This window comes from Triturus cristatus, chromosome 8 (genome assembly GCF_964204655.1).
Source record: "Triturus cristatus chromosome 8, aTriCri1.1, whole genome shotgun sequence".
Lineage (NCBI taxonomy): Eukaryota > Metazoa > Chordata > Amphibia > Caudata > Salamandridae > Triturus > Triturus cristatus.
Window position 1 is genome coordinate 1,008,855,520 of NC_140591.1, and position 14,743 is coordinate 1,008,870,262.

The 14,743-nt window shown below is 40.1% G+C and overlaps 1 protein-coding gene across 1 annotated transcript in view; it reads left to right on the forward strand.

The window, feature by feature from the left end:
- CFAP47 (cilia and flagella associated protein 47) overlaps window positions 1-14,743 on the forward strand; it is a 2,697,962-nt gene that overhangs the window by 2,176,788 nt on the left and 506,431 nt on the right. The window contains exons 58-59 of the mRNA XM_085622577.1: window positions 667-826; window positions 3,805-3,899. Of these exons, the coding sequence (XP_085478703.1) occupies window positions 667-826; window positions 3,805-3,899 (255 nt within the window). The remainder of the gene's footprint in view (window positions 1-666; window positions 827-3,804; window positions 3,900-14,743) is intronic.

Here is a 14,743-nt window from a genome sequence, read left to right on the forward strand (position 1 = left end):
TTTGCAATTCTCTATTTTGCGATGGCCTTTTGGGATGATACATCCCAAAAGGCTTTTTCCATTCGCAAACGGGTAAAAGGCTTGATACATATAGCCCTTGATCCGTACAATATATGTTTTTGATGTCATTTTCAAGGCCAACCCTTTTTACTGTTGATGTAGTTGTGACCATTCTCAAACCATAGGAGTGAAATTGGCATCAACTTCTCTGCAGTTAGGGCATTTTTTCCTCCCGGTGAGTTTGATTTTATGTCGGGTCATATACACCCTGTGCCTTAATTTAAAATGTATTAGGCTAATCTGTTACTGCTTGGTACTTTTTTAAGCAGTGCCAGAATTCCATCCCCCATCTGATAGTACGTCACCAGAGTTTTTCTCCTATCCTTTTCTAATCTTCAGTTCTGGCTTATACAAATCAACTCTAATGGCCTTGTGAAACATTATGACAGGTCACCGCCCATAACCATATCCACTCAGGCTGTAAGCCTGTATGTTATCTCGGTTGCCACATATATCAGTACAATTGGGGTCATCTCCTGTAATGGAGGAACTGCAAGGATGTCAGCGAATATGTTGCTAATGCCATTTCAGTCTGGACAAACTGGACAATATGGAGTAGGCAGTCGTAGGAGTCGTTTTGACCTAACCCTGTTATTACCCTTTCAGGCATACCTCTTGCTCCTAAAGAAAAGATGGACATACCAGTTCTGTTTACTCCTGAAACCATGAAATTGTCCGAAGCCTTGGTGGTTGTGCACATGGTCAAACAAAATGGTGAAAACTGGCCTTGTGATAACTTTGAAGAGCTGGACACAGAACTGAAAAGGTGAGAAGTCGCAATAGAGCAACATTTCTAATGTGTATAACGCTTGATCCAGGAAATCATTTGTGTATGTTGTACCAGACTCTGTAGCCATTTGTTAAAATGTTTAAATTTGAAAAAGACGTGATCATTAGGTTTTATAGGCAGACAATAAAGTTCAGTTCAGTTAAAACGTAATTATTTCTTTAGTCATTGTTTAATACTCATTTAAACTTGTTTAACACAGCTAAATGGAACTTTGGTGGAGCAGTATAATCAGTGGCGGCTCCCCCATTGGGGCTGAGGGGCTTCGCCTCACTGCTTTCTCGCAGTGCGAGAAGCAGAAACATACAATGGTAAAACTAAAATTTTTTGTTTCTGCTTCTGGCACTGCGAGAAAGCAGAAGTGCCTGGTTGGGGGCGGGCGGGTGGGCGATCCTGCTCGACGGCAGGCGAGAATAGTTTGCCCACTATTGTGGGCCCTGACTGTTTGATCGGCCCCCTGGGGCTGACCAAACCAGTGATGCGCACTCTCCCTTTTTCTCTCTGTAAGCTGCATGCAGCCTACATAGAGAAAATGGCCTCCCCGTAGGCGCCCGGCTGGGCACTGTCCACACCAATCACAATGCTGCCATTGCAGAGTTGTAATTGGCTTAGCGGAGGGAGGCTGCCTGTGGAAAACGCAGACCCGGCCAGGAGCAGCAGGTGCTGAGGCAGCGGCGCGTGACCCGGGGGAAGGTACGTTTAAAAAAAATCTAATTATGGTACCGCTTCAAAAGCCTTCCCCCTGTGAACTTGCGCGACTCCCCCCCACTACCCACCATACCTGCTGCAACTGATCACGAGGCTCCCTCGTTAAAGACATTCCTTTCTCATGGACCTCAGTGCCGCTTCGGAACCACTTTTTTTTTTTTCTTGAAAAGGATGAACTTTATTCATGGTGCTCTTTGCTTTGCCTCCCAAATGATATTACGTGCTTGGAGTTAACCCATGTGAGATGTGACAGCTTGTTTGTCGGGCCGCTAATGGCTGTTTCCAGTCACCTCTTTCCTCCTGCCCAGTGCCTGCAATGCAGCAACCCCACAGAGAAGTGTTGGCACTCTCTGATTTAAGGTATATCAGCCCTGGTGACAAGAGTTGGTACTGTCTGCTTTAAAGTATAGCAGCCCTGCTGAGCAGTGTTGGTACACTCTGATTTAAATTATAGCTTTCCTGGTGAGAAGTGTTGGTACTCTCGGATATAAAGTATAGCAGCCCTGGTGAGAAGTGCTGGTACTCTCTCGTTTGAAGTATAGCAGCCGGTGATAAGTGCTGGTACTGCCTGATTTAAAGTATTACAGCCCTGATGAGAACTATTGCCACTCTCTGATTTAAAGTATGGCATCCCGGCTGGCAACTGTTGGTGCTGTCTTATTTAAAGTATAGCAGCACTGGTGAGAACTGTTGGTACTCTCCGATTTAAAGTATAGTTGTCCTGGATTATAGCAACCTCGCTGGGAAGTAATGCTACTCTCTGATTTAAAATGCAGCACCCCACTGAGAAGTGTTGGCACTCTCTGATTTAAGGTATATCAGCTCTGGTAAGAAGAGTTGGTACGGTCTGCTTTAAAGTATAGCAGCCCTGGTGAGAACTGTTCGTAGTCTCTGACTGAAAGTATAGCTGTCCTGGTGAGAAGTGTTGCTCCTCTCTGATTTAAAGTATAGCAGCCTTGGTGAGAACGGTTGGTGCTGTCTTATTTCAAGGTAGAGCAGCCCTGGTGAGAATTGTTGGTACTCTGATTTAAAGTATGAAAATGCATCATTTGTCCACTAATTTTTTCTAAATTTTCTCAGGGAGAGAACCCCCCCCCCCCCGGCAAACCCCCTGTAGGTTGTTCAAGCTCACTCGCTACCCTCGCTCGCCGCAGTGCAGTACGACAATAATTTTACGCCTACCACTTTCGATTGTCACCAGCCGCCACTGAGTATCATACTGTGCTTGTTACAATTATTTTAGTTTTGGAAGGTAGCTGTGGGGATTGCTTTCTCACCTTTTCTCCACTGGCACTCTGTGATCGTGTAGGTACATAGGTCATTTAAAGGTTTATGCTTATGTTAATGTAATTGAGAGACTCTACCCATCTCAAGGAGCAGGGTATGACTTATTCCATCGTTCCAGGACTATTCCTTCTCATAATGTAAACTTTGCGTCTTCCATGAGCACTTCTCCCTTCTCCTCAGCCATAGTTGCAAGTCCTCTTCTACAAGTTAGTCTTTTCTTACTCTAGTTCAGCCTAAGTATCATATTGCACTAACGTCACAGTCCTCTCATTGTATGTCATTTTTCCAAGCTTTTCCGCTATAGCTCTTGGCTGCTAAAGTCACAGATTCAGAGGAATTCAGTCACTAATGCATTCCCTCAAATCATATTGTAATCTGTAGAGTTCCCTCGTAATGCACAAAATTGGTGCATTTCATAGACTAATTCCCATTTTGCTGTGCTTTTTGTACATCTTCCCATGATGTCTTCAAAGTGCATAAGCATGTCTGATTGCTCAACTTAATACACATTCATTGGTTCACCCAATCCTCATTAGGACCTTCACCCTATCTTAATGTCTGGAAACTTCCATATCAATGGCTTGTTAAATGGGTTTGAACCTGTTTGTCATCCATGTTTTACTGTATTTTGTAGCATATCATTCAAGCACAAAGGGTGGATACTCTTCAAGGTCTCACACAGCCTAGCAGATGTAGTACTCTCATGAGACCTGTTGTGCTAATGCATTTATGAATGTGGCCATCATTATTAGGATTAAGGATTGAGGGAATAGATTTCTATCTTTTAGACGTATAAAGATGATAAGTACGGCCCAAACGTTGTACTAATTGTTCAAAGTGCTGTTAAGCTTCGGTTAAAAGTGTACTTAAATTCCCTGCAGTTATGCTTGACATAAAGTATTGATGAATCTTAAAGGACTGGTTATCTCACATCTTAATGTTGTACCTGTGTCTCATTGCAGCATCAGCAGAGCTGAGAACGGAGAGATCTATGGCATACGCTGGATTTATCCGATTCATGGAATTCCAGAAGCACAGCCTTCTAAGCCCACACCAGGTATTGAACCAATGGTCCTTTCAGACATCCAATACGTTTCAAGTACAGATAATTGACATTTTCTTGTCATTGAATGGGTATTGTAAGAGTCGACGGAGGACAGAAAAAGGGGACTTTTTTGTTAGTTTTCTTCTTTAAACTTTCTTTATTCAACAATGTTACACTCCAGTGATGAAATTTAGCTATATGTCATGATCTTAATAGGGATCGACTACACTGGCTGCAAATATATTTATTTATAGTACTTCTCATTTATTATAAAATAATTCAGGGCTTCGCGCTACAAAATCGATCTCAGCCCTGTGTTTGAAGGCAAGATTGTTTTTGGAAACCACTGAATTTCAGAAGTACTACTGGAAGCTGTGACAGTGGCAGATAGTAAGGGGTTCTAAAAGAACTCTCTCTCAATTCCATATTACACACATGTGAACGCAGCATTTTCTCATGCATAAATATAAGTTGTCCACTTTTGCCTTTACATAAAAAAAACTCTGCCATGTGCATTTATTTTCACATTATAACATCTTTCATTTTCTTTCCTCCTTGGATACATTCTTTCCCTTAAACATCCACAAATGTTGGCAGAATTCCCTCCTCTGTCTCGGACATGGAGAATTACATGTGAGTTTCACCTTGGTGCCAGCTCCCCCCAACTATCTTCAACTCTTTGTTCATAATATATGTATCACTTAAGGAGAAAGTGAGAGCCATGACAGAGAATTTACAGACTCTGTGGCGGGGCTGAGGTAGCAATACATCCTTTTGAATACTGGCCTCACTTTCAGGCCTGCAGTTCTCTCTTTGTCCTTCTTGACCTTTGTCTTGGTGTTGGGCCTTATTCCTCCCATTGGTATCTGCATACTTCTTATTATGCTACGTCTTGTGCTTTAAAAATCTCCCATTAAGGCACATTACTTGAGAAGAGCCGTTTGCTACAGAGTGTGTACAGTCACCAGCATAACATATCTACCACCCTTCCCTTTGTATCTCCTGCCCTTCTCCTTGTGCCCTACTTTTTTCCTATTGCTAATTTCAACTCCCTGCCCTTGCCCCAGCTCATCTATTACCTAGCCCTTCTTTATAGCGACGAACTGTGTCATTTCTATGTGCTTTCTGTCTGTGCTTCCGCTTCCTCACCCATTTCCCCTCATTGCATGTTAGGTAGTGTAAGGGAATGATGATGTACAAAGGGACAGTATATACTGTCAATGTGAAAAGTGTGGATGGATATTTTATAGCCTCTTTCCAATGTTCTTACACACAGTACTGCACAAAGAGGGTCAAGAGAATCAGTGCATCCTGGGTTTCAGTAGAATCGGATGCACTTGTGTGCTAGAAGGCACAGAGTATCTTGGATAGATTTATAGGCATGAAGAGGCACAATTAATTTAGTTAATAACAGTAAGAAATCAGTGTTCCTGTATATCTTCCCTCCATTCAGGTATTTAGATTGTTGATTACAGTACTTTTTGTGACATTTGTGAAAAAAGGCGTAGCTTTTGTTTTTCAGTTTGATAATTTAATTTTACCTGTATCAGCTAGCAAAAATGAATGCACTAACCTTTTTGTGTTTTATTAGTTCTGGATTCTTGGTTCCTGAAAGTAATGTGGGTAGCAGTAAGACTAGACAATACAACAGCTTTCGAAGACAGCGATTGCCTTAAAACTTGGTATGGCAGGCATGAGAATTTACAGGTGCCCAGTGAGATGAGTGTACTTTTAGATTAGAGATTACAAAGTGTCCAGTAGTAATGGTGCCAAAGAAAAGGTGTCACATATTAAACCTCTATGTTATTCAAATGATAAAGGACAAATGGATGTTCTAAACATTCAGAAAAAGCCTTGGATTACTTTTGTCCAAAATCTTAGCGCGTAGGGTTACTATATGACTCCATGTCACAAGGACATAAAGTGGCCAATTGACAAAGGCATTCATGAGTGCATAAAAAATATTTTTTTTTCTCTTTGATTTACTTTTAAAGGCCTTTGTGAAACGGCCCCAAAACATTCAGCACCCTTTTTCCAAGAGTGCAAACGGGGAACAATGATTTCTATTTGTAGAATTAGGCAACTACTTAATATTAGGCAAAGGCCTATAAGTGTTTATAACAGAGTATTACGAAAGTACTCTTGTAAATATGTTTACATTCCTTTCGTGAACTGACCTGACAGTTCCAAGTCCTAGGCTTTAATTTGTACCATCAGTGTATTCTGAGACCTGTAGCTTTAGTTAATTCAAATGAAGCATAGACTTTTAGGGGTGGCTCTTGCAACTGAATTAGGCAACGAAAAAAGCTGCCAATTTGCTAGGACTTTGTATGCTTACCTAAAAGAACACATATCCTTTGAAATTACTTCAAATAACTTCTTTCAATTGAAAAACTATTAGGTTAAAAACCATTTTGTTAAATTACTTAGCAGTCCATTCGCCCTTATTTTCAAAGTGTTTTCAAAGCTTTCCAAGTTAATACAAATAAAATACAGTCTTCTTAAAGACATAAAAAATATTCAGTTCATTCATACCATATGCATTCACAAAGTTTCTACTCCCTATGTATTTTTTATACACTGCTAAACTGATCTTAATTGCACTGTAGAGTATATACAAGTCAAAATCAGGTTGTTCTGAAATCGTATCATTGCTTATTTTCAGCGGACACAGTCCTAGTAGCCTTGCTCAGCATGTTAACCAAAATAGGACCTGATTAAGATGGCGGTCGGACTTTCGTCCGACGCCCATCCTATCGGAGATGGGACCACCCAACAGGCTGTGGGCGGCCCCGCAATAGGCATTAGGATGCGACCCGCACCATGGTAGTCACAATGCCTATATTTTGTATTGCGGTGGGTGCTGTGGGCTGTAGTGATTTGCATATGGTTGGGTCCAAACTGGGGTGGTGTGATGAGCAAAAGAAATATGGATTAAACCCAGATCCTTGTGACTGTGGGGAAATGTTTGCATTGTCCAGCATTCAGTCCATCAATTGTTTCATTTGCATATGATGCCCTAAGTTTGAAGGGTATGCCCAGACGTGGGTGCCATGCTCACTGCACCACTGGATTCAAGCTAGCCTGGCTGATGAAGGGTGATGCCCTGAAACCAGTCCCAGGATGCTTGTTTACGGTCTAGGGACGACCAGGCTTGGCAGTTCGGGCTGGACTGTTCCCACAAGGAACACGGATAAGACTGATTTGCATATGGCTGGGTCCAAACTGGGGGAATGTGGTGAGCAAAAGAATGATGGATTAAACTGAGATCCTTGTGACTGGGGGTGAATGTTTGCATTGTCCAGCATTCAGTCCATGAATTGTTTCTTTTGCATACGAAAAATCAAGGCATGGCAGACCAAATGTGCCTCTGTGGTCATTAGGAATAACCTACGGCATTACTTTTTTTCCCCTTTAAATAAAGCCATTGTACTATCACACTTAAAAAAAATGTTCGCAAAAGGAAATAAGGGACTGGAAATGTTAGACCCTCGTGACATAGAGTAAAAGTTAATCAATATTTGTCCATTTGCCTTTTGTTCAAAGCACATACTAATCATATTCCTATAGCAGTTCAGCTGCAGTGCAAAAAGATAAAAGATTTCATGAAATGGTATTGCTGTTAGTTTTACTCTTTTTTTTTTATCAGAAATTCACCAGAAGTTATACATGTAAGAACCGTATGGTGCCTACCTACAGGCTGTGCCCTAGACACCAATCTAATCTTGCCCAAAAACAGATCCTTTCAGTGAAAATATCGGATGCTGCTGGAAAATGATCTGCTAACTTCAAAGAGAAGCTACTGTGTGTTAGTCCAAAGAGCATGGAGATGTTTAGGCATATTCAGACTGTCCCTATAACTTTACTGACATAGGTGCCACATTGGTGGATCATTGAGTTTCTCTCCGGTGATGCTCATAGTTAAAATTATTGAATAAGACCCAAAATCCAAGAGATAAATGACGTCATCCAAATGTCTGGACATAGATTGCATTTTTATTCAAATTCCAAGTTTTCTGGCAGAGTTTAAAACTCAAAGATTGAAATTGAAAAATCAGGAACCATACATTTCTATTTTTGATAAGCAACCTCTAGAGAAGGAGAGTTCAATATCTGAGCCACCACGAGTTAAGATACGTTCTTTTGCTTGAATGTGGAACCTAGACCTAGTTATTGTTGATCATCTCGAAGTCAAGTTCTCACTGGCTAACTTGTTACCATATACAGGCAGCATCTTGTTTAATCTTAACCAAAGTGCAGAGACTGCAAATTAATACTGCCCCCCATATGGGAGTCTTTATTTTATCAGAAATGACTGGAGACCTCTTTAAATCGATGAGTACTGGAAAAAGCCTTTTCTCCAAGTATGTCATTATTCAGACAAGAAAATATTCAGACTGACATTCAAATTAGACCCGCAAGTTTTCAATGAAAAAAGATTTGTTTATTTATGACAAATGTCTCTTAAACAATAGATGCACACAACTAATAACATACTCTTATGCATATGTCAAAAAATGCCTCATTTTGCATAAGTACCGCTCAAAGTCTTGGCCTGGCGCTGCTGGTTTTTGAATTGTGAGTGCACTGAAGCCTTCAAACCACACCTCAGTGCTAGTGCTATGACCCTTCAAAGTCACTGTTTGATTGGCTTATGTCCAATTGGTATGACTTTACTTACTTATAAGTCCCTAGTATATGGTACTAGGGGTACCCAGAGCCTGTAAGTTAAAGTGTCCCACCAGGGCTGCAACACTATTGTGCCCCCAGAGATGGGACAATGTGAAAACATGTCTCCCAGCTTGCCATTGTAGACTGACAGAGCAGGTTTAAACTCCTAACTCAACGTTGCCATTTACCCTAATGACAAAACCCATGCCTTCCTTTTTAATATATATTTAATATATATGCTACCCCCTAATACAGGCTTATGGAGTCCCAAGGCAGGGTGCTATCTATTAACAAGTAGGATATGTACTTTAAAATGTATTTAACAGTAAAAACCTGAAGTTGTCATTTTTACTGTGGAGTTGCTAGTGCTACAGAGTGACATGCTGACCTCTAAGCTGTGCTAACTTCTGAATGGGACTTCTAAAGCTGGTACTTCAAGGTATCAAAATAATTTTGACATTAAACCTGACTTGATGCCCAAGTCACATTTAATGTAAGTTTGAAAGAAATGCAGCTGTCAGAAAGGTGCCTCTTTGTAGGCCACGTTTTCCAGTGGCCATTTGCAGAGGCTGGCCACAAGGCAGCTTTGGTGACTATCCTGGGGAGAAGTATGAACAACTCCCAGGAGTGGAAACCATAGAGGATTGCCATTGCAGGAGGTGTTACCATTCCCCGGCATGAAGCCACACAGGGCGTGAGTCCAAAAGGTGAGCTTCACAGCGGAAGCTGCCTTTGAAGGGCAAATGATGGACTTCCACAGGAGTTCATTTAGATGGGCTGTCACAAGGGACCGAGAGACCAGTTGCCAAACCGTTTTTTCCCTGAATTGAACAAGAGAGGCTGCTCCAACCACTGTACAGCACCTGCTGATGCTTGGGCTAGAAGAGAAAGGACTGTGCCTGTGATGCCTGACTCGAGGAAAGGCCACTCCTGAGCCTCAGACAGAAGAGGTGAACTCTAGGAGTCAGTTGGCTGACTTTCTGTTAAAGTACCAGTACCACAAAAGTTGAGAAAGCCTGTCCTGGTTAGTCAGTAGCCACAATCACCTGATCGCCACTGACCACCACGGCGTGCAGCCGAGGAGACAAAGTCCTGATGCCTAAAAGTTACACCTGAGTCTGCTGGACCTTGGAGAGTCTTCAAAGTGCAGTTTAATTGCCAAGATGACCACTAGCCTTCTCCAAAGGGAACTGCTGTGACCAGAGTCCAGTAGTCCAGTGGCAGATGGACTTTTGTTGGACACAAGTGTGGCGAATATCACCCCGCCAAGACTGTGTACCGAGGAGTGTCCTCAGGAAGACCCCCATTGGCCGCACAGCATCCTCCGCATCCCATTTCATCGAAAGCATCCTGTATCCCTTACATCAACACTACTCCATAATAGTCTATTGTGGTTCTCCCATAGAGCCTGGAACTGGACTGGGACTGCTTAGCTGACAAAGTAACCATTCTACAACGTTTTACTGGCCCCCTTTACCGCCTCCCTTTCAAAGTTGGTCATCCAAAGAGAGTCGGAGTCTTTAAACATTTCACAAAGCTTTCAAAGTTTCTGCTAATCGAGCTAGTTGCCAATGTTTGTTTGCATTTTGAATGATAAGCTATGATTTACGTTTTACTTAAAAATCTATATCTCCAGAACTCTCTGATCAATTTTGTTCATTTTGGTGTAAAAAAAATTCATAAAAATAAGATTGATTTTTATAAATTGGTGTTGTTTTTCTTTCATGTTGTGTAAAGCTTGACTGCTTGAGCATGAGCGTAAAACATGGTGAGGTTTCACAATCCGACCATATAATACACAATTTTTTTCCTCAGCATGAGTACAAAATTCAGATTTTGAAATCACTGGCACAAGTAACATTGCATTAAAATAAACAATTTCACTGCAGACAATTTTAATTTTATGTTAAATTTAAAGAAATGTTTTAAAAATGTACATCACATAGCTTAAAATTAAAGACTGCCTATCACAGTATGCACTTTAGTAAATTGCTTTTGGTAACCTCATCTAGACACCCTGTCTGAGTTCTTAAAAGAGTTTGTACCCAACCGGTGTCCAAAGGAGAAAATGTAATCATATTCTAAACGTTAATATTCTACTGCACTTTTGCTTGTTCTGAAGGGAATAACTATAAGGAAATGTATTATCTTCCATCAACTCATGTAAATGAATGGTGGAAATCTTTAAAAATAAGTGTCTTAGCTTTCTTTCACTTGATACCTTCAAACCTAACACTGTCAATTCTATTCTTAATAAAGCTATGTGGAGGTCAGTATTAATCTTTTAAAAAAACCATAGCAGGTAAAACTGTGTCCTTTACTCCTTTGCAAAGCTAAATTTGCTTTTGATGATTTCACCTTTAGAAAATGTGGCTACTTTTGTTTGAAATGAAGTTAACAGATGACTCTAGTATCTCAAAGTTCAAACTAGGATGATGAAAGACCATGACTACAAGTGGGTTTCCATTCTTATAGTGGGGGCCACAGCCCCTTTAGGTAAGGATAAGAGGTTTTTCAGGCAGCGTCCTTCCAGCTTTTCCCAGTCTAAATGCCCACTTAGTCTTAGTATCTCGGCCCCATACAGAAATTGGGGAGGTAACATAGCTTTATACATAGTAAATACTGGTTGTAACAAGATCCTCAATAATCATGTTTGAAGCTTTTTGCAGACCTCCTGTGGTTGCAAGTGCGTTTGAGATTACAGTGTAAATGTGCCAAGACCAAGATAATGATGTAGTAAAAACCATCCTTAAATACTTGTAGTCCAAGACTTCCTCAATCCTAGACTGGCCACTTGACCAAACCATACTCATATTTCTTTTTTTTAGTTTTATCCGAGTTGATAAATAGTTTGTTTTTTATAGTACTTGTCAAATTCTGCCAGTTTCCTCTCCAGACCAATTGGGGTTCTGTTCAATATTACCAGATTGTCTGCATAGAGGAAGCATGGGAGCTGTATTCTCCCCATTTTGGGTGAGAGTGCATGGGAATCGAATAAGACTTTAGGGTGGTATTTTAACAAAAATAATGTATGAGCCATTGCACAACCTTGCACAATTCATTCGTTATAATAATCTTCCTGTAGAGGCTACCTCTATGATGCAGCACTATCCTTGTCCAATTATTTCTATGTATTTCCTTCAGTATCTCTAGTATAACCCATAGTATATTTAAAATTTCGAATCTAGCAAATAAAATGTCATGATTTACTAAATGAAATGCTGTATGGAAATCTGCAAAACAGGTGTATAATAAATCTCTGGTTTTGATGGATTACCAGGCAATGGCCCAGAGACTGAAATAATGATCCGTGCTAGAGTGACCTTCTCTGAAGCCACCCTATTCTATGTGAATTAAATTGACCTGTTAAATCCCAGTTTTAATTTAATGTAATAATATTTTTGCATATACGTTCAACCCCACATCAATTAAACTGATAAAACAATAGTAATCTGTGAGACCATCTTTTTGTGAAAAGACTTTTAATAGGGCCTTTCTAATTTGTTGGGTATACTCAGGTAACTGTAAAACATATGAACTCCCCAGAGAAAAATCTTGACCACCATTCTAAATTTGATTAAATTATAATTGTAGGCAGGTCTTCTGGTCCAGGTGCTCTTGTTAATAATAGGGAGAACATTGTATTTTTTTTCTACTGTTATTGGGAACAGGGGGAGAATCTCATTACTGATCACAAAAACATCTACAGAAGCGTTGTCTCTATTACTTGCATAAATTGAAGTCAAGTACTTAATCCATGCATCTTCTGGTACCATGCATTCTGCCCTGGTATCCTTACCATATAAACCTAGCTGTACCAATTTCCAATTACAGACATCGTTTCATCTCAGTTTTTCTGTACATTTTATATAGGGCTTGATTCAGTCATATTGTTTTTGTGCCACTCAATACACCACAACACCAGACTCCTGATGTCTTAGTTGTTTTAATTTTCTAAATTTATTTGTAAGATTATGAAATTTGGAGTCAAACCACTATCCTTCTCATTCCCTTGCACACTGGATAAATTGCATTTTAAAATATTCTTTCTCCATTTTAATTTTAGGCAATTTGCTACAACACTCAGATGCACATAGTTAGTGATCATATTTCTATCATATATTATCAGACTATTAAAATCAATATTATCCTGCAAGTCACACAACATCAGATGTTAGTCACTTATTTATGTGGTAAGACATCTGTGGAATTCTATATCCAGAGGCAAGGTGGTGCCTCTTTGTTTCAATATTAACAATAAATTCTCTCTTATGGGATGGTGAGCACTATCTATTAAATAAGGAATTTGAGAGTCCATAGTTAGTGGAAAATACCAAACTTGGACAAAAAAAACAATAGGGTCTTTTTGATTGCCCAGCTTAAATGTCTGACTTCCTGAGATGTCTAGTTGCAATTGCAATCAGCCAATTAAACAAACAAAGCACTATTTCTCTGAGCAGTCCAGCATTTTTCCCCCGTGGATCTACATTATGGGACCGTTGCAGGTGGCATTCTATAAGTCTTCAATAGATGTCCATAATGGCATTTCTCCTGGAGGAATTTCAACTCCAGATTAAATTCACCCACAATTAATATAAAGATATTTGCAAATGATGTACAAATGCTTCCTAGATCACTGCTGAGCAGCAAAAGTTGGTTCATATTCTATTCCTTCACCCTTAAATGTATGCAAATATTTATAATTATCATATTACAAATGGTTTGCATGTTTTTATAAAGAATGATCTTGCCTGCCTGCAGCCACTCACTTTTTGTTGGAACCCGATTGACCACTCTTGCAGTTTGTGAAAATATTAAGGTTATTAACCCACCAGAGTTTTGCCCGGAGCTGTTTGGAGTTGCTTCAGAGTAAATTTGGATAAAGCCCAAGACTCCTGTTTTTTTTCCTGATAGCCACACACTACTTGAAAATATATAATATTCTCTTCTAAATGTTTTTTTATAGATTCTAAGTGCATCAGGCATCTTAGCCCACGTATTTTCCATCATATAACACATTGGCTATCCTGGTAAATCCTGTCCTAATCAATGTCCCTATGTCTACCACAATCCTGCCAAAAACTCCCATCAAGATTAATACTTTAAAATCTGCTTTGGTCAAACATCACAAGAGCCATTTTTAAATTTTCTTTATTGAACCCAAGGGTTGTTTGTTGTGGGTTTACACTCCATTCTTCCTGTGTGAAATAAAGCTGCCTTGTGCCTAAATCTGTGTGACAATTTAGAAAGGGACGCTGACACAGCCCTTTATTTTTAATTATACCATGCTTATTCCTTGTGCAGCTAACTCACTTTCTGCAAATTGGATAGTTTTCTTATTTACCAGAGAGAACAATAAAACTTTACTAACGTCTGTGGGAGCCTTCCCCTTGATAAATTCTTCTTGTTTTAGGTCCCTTTAGGATATATCCTTTAATGACGGGAAGGTGATTATTATCCCCAGTAGCTGTGAGTTGTTTAGAGGTCTCCCTTTCTTTCCCTTCCTTGATCGAATGAAATAAATGTATTATATATATATTTAATCTTTATTTCGGCCAATTTGGCCATAAAAGATATACACAAGAAACACATATGAACATGTAAAACCGTCAAAGAAAAATAATCAGGAAACACATCAGATAAAAGACCATACAATTAAAATTAGAACTTAAAATTAGGTGGGAGCCTGCTACTTTAAAATACGGGTACGAATATACCAGACATTAGTAAGAAATTTGGCTAGTGCAAACACAATTGGACCTGAAACATCAGTTTTTAAAATTCTATACACCGGGAGGTACTCCCTAAAACCAAGGTTGCTAATAAGTGGTAGGAGCCAATATTTCCTGGCGGCCTTGTAAGTTGGACAAAACAAGACCACATGCAGATCGCTTTCCTCTGCTCCCACACATGTCGGACATAGCTTGGTAGATGGCAGTGTTGACCAGGAGCAGGTGTAAGATCGCAGAGGCAATGTGCCATATCTCCATTGGAGAAATAGCTTCCTGGCCAACACAGGAGACATAGCGTCCAGAACCCTCTCCAGCCGGTATGAGTCCTTGCTTTGCGCGAATACAAATGTTAATGACCCCTCATTCTTACAGTCTAGGGCCATAGCTAATTTCTGCTCGTGGTAAGCACTGACCAAAGCTCTTCGTGGGATCCTTAGTGAGGCGTTAGCTGGA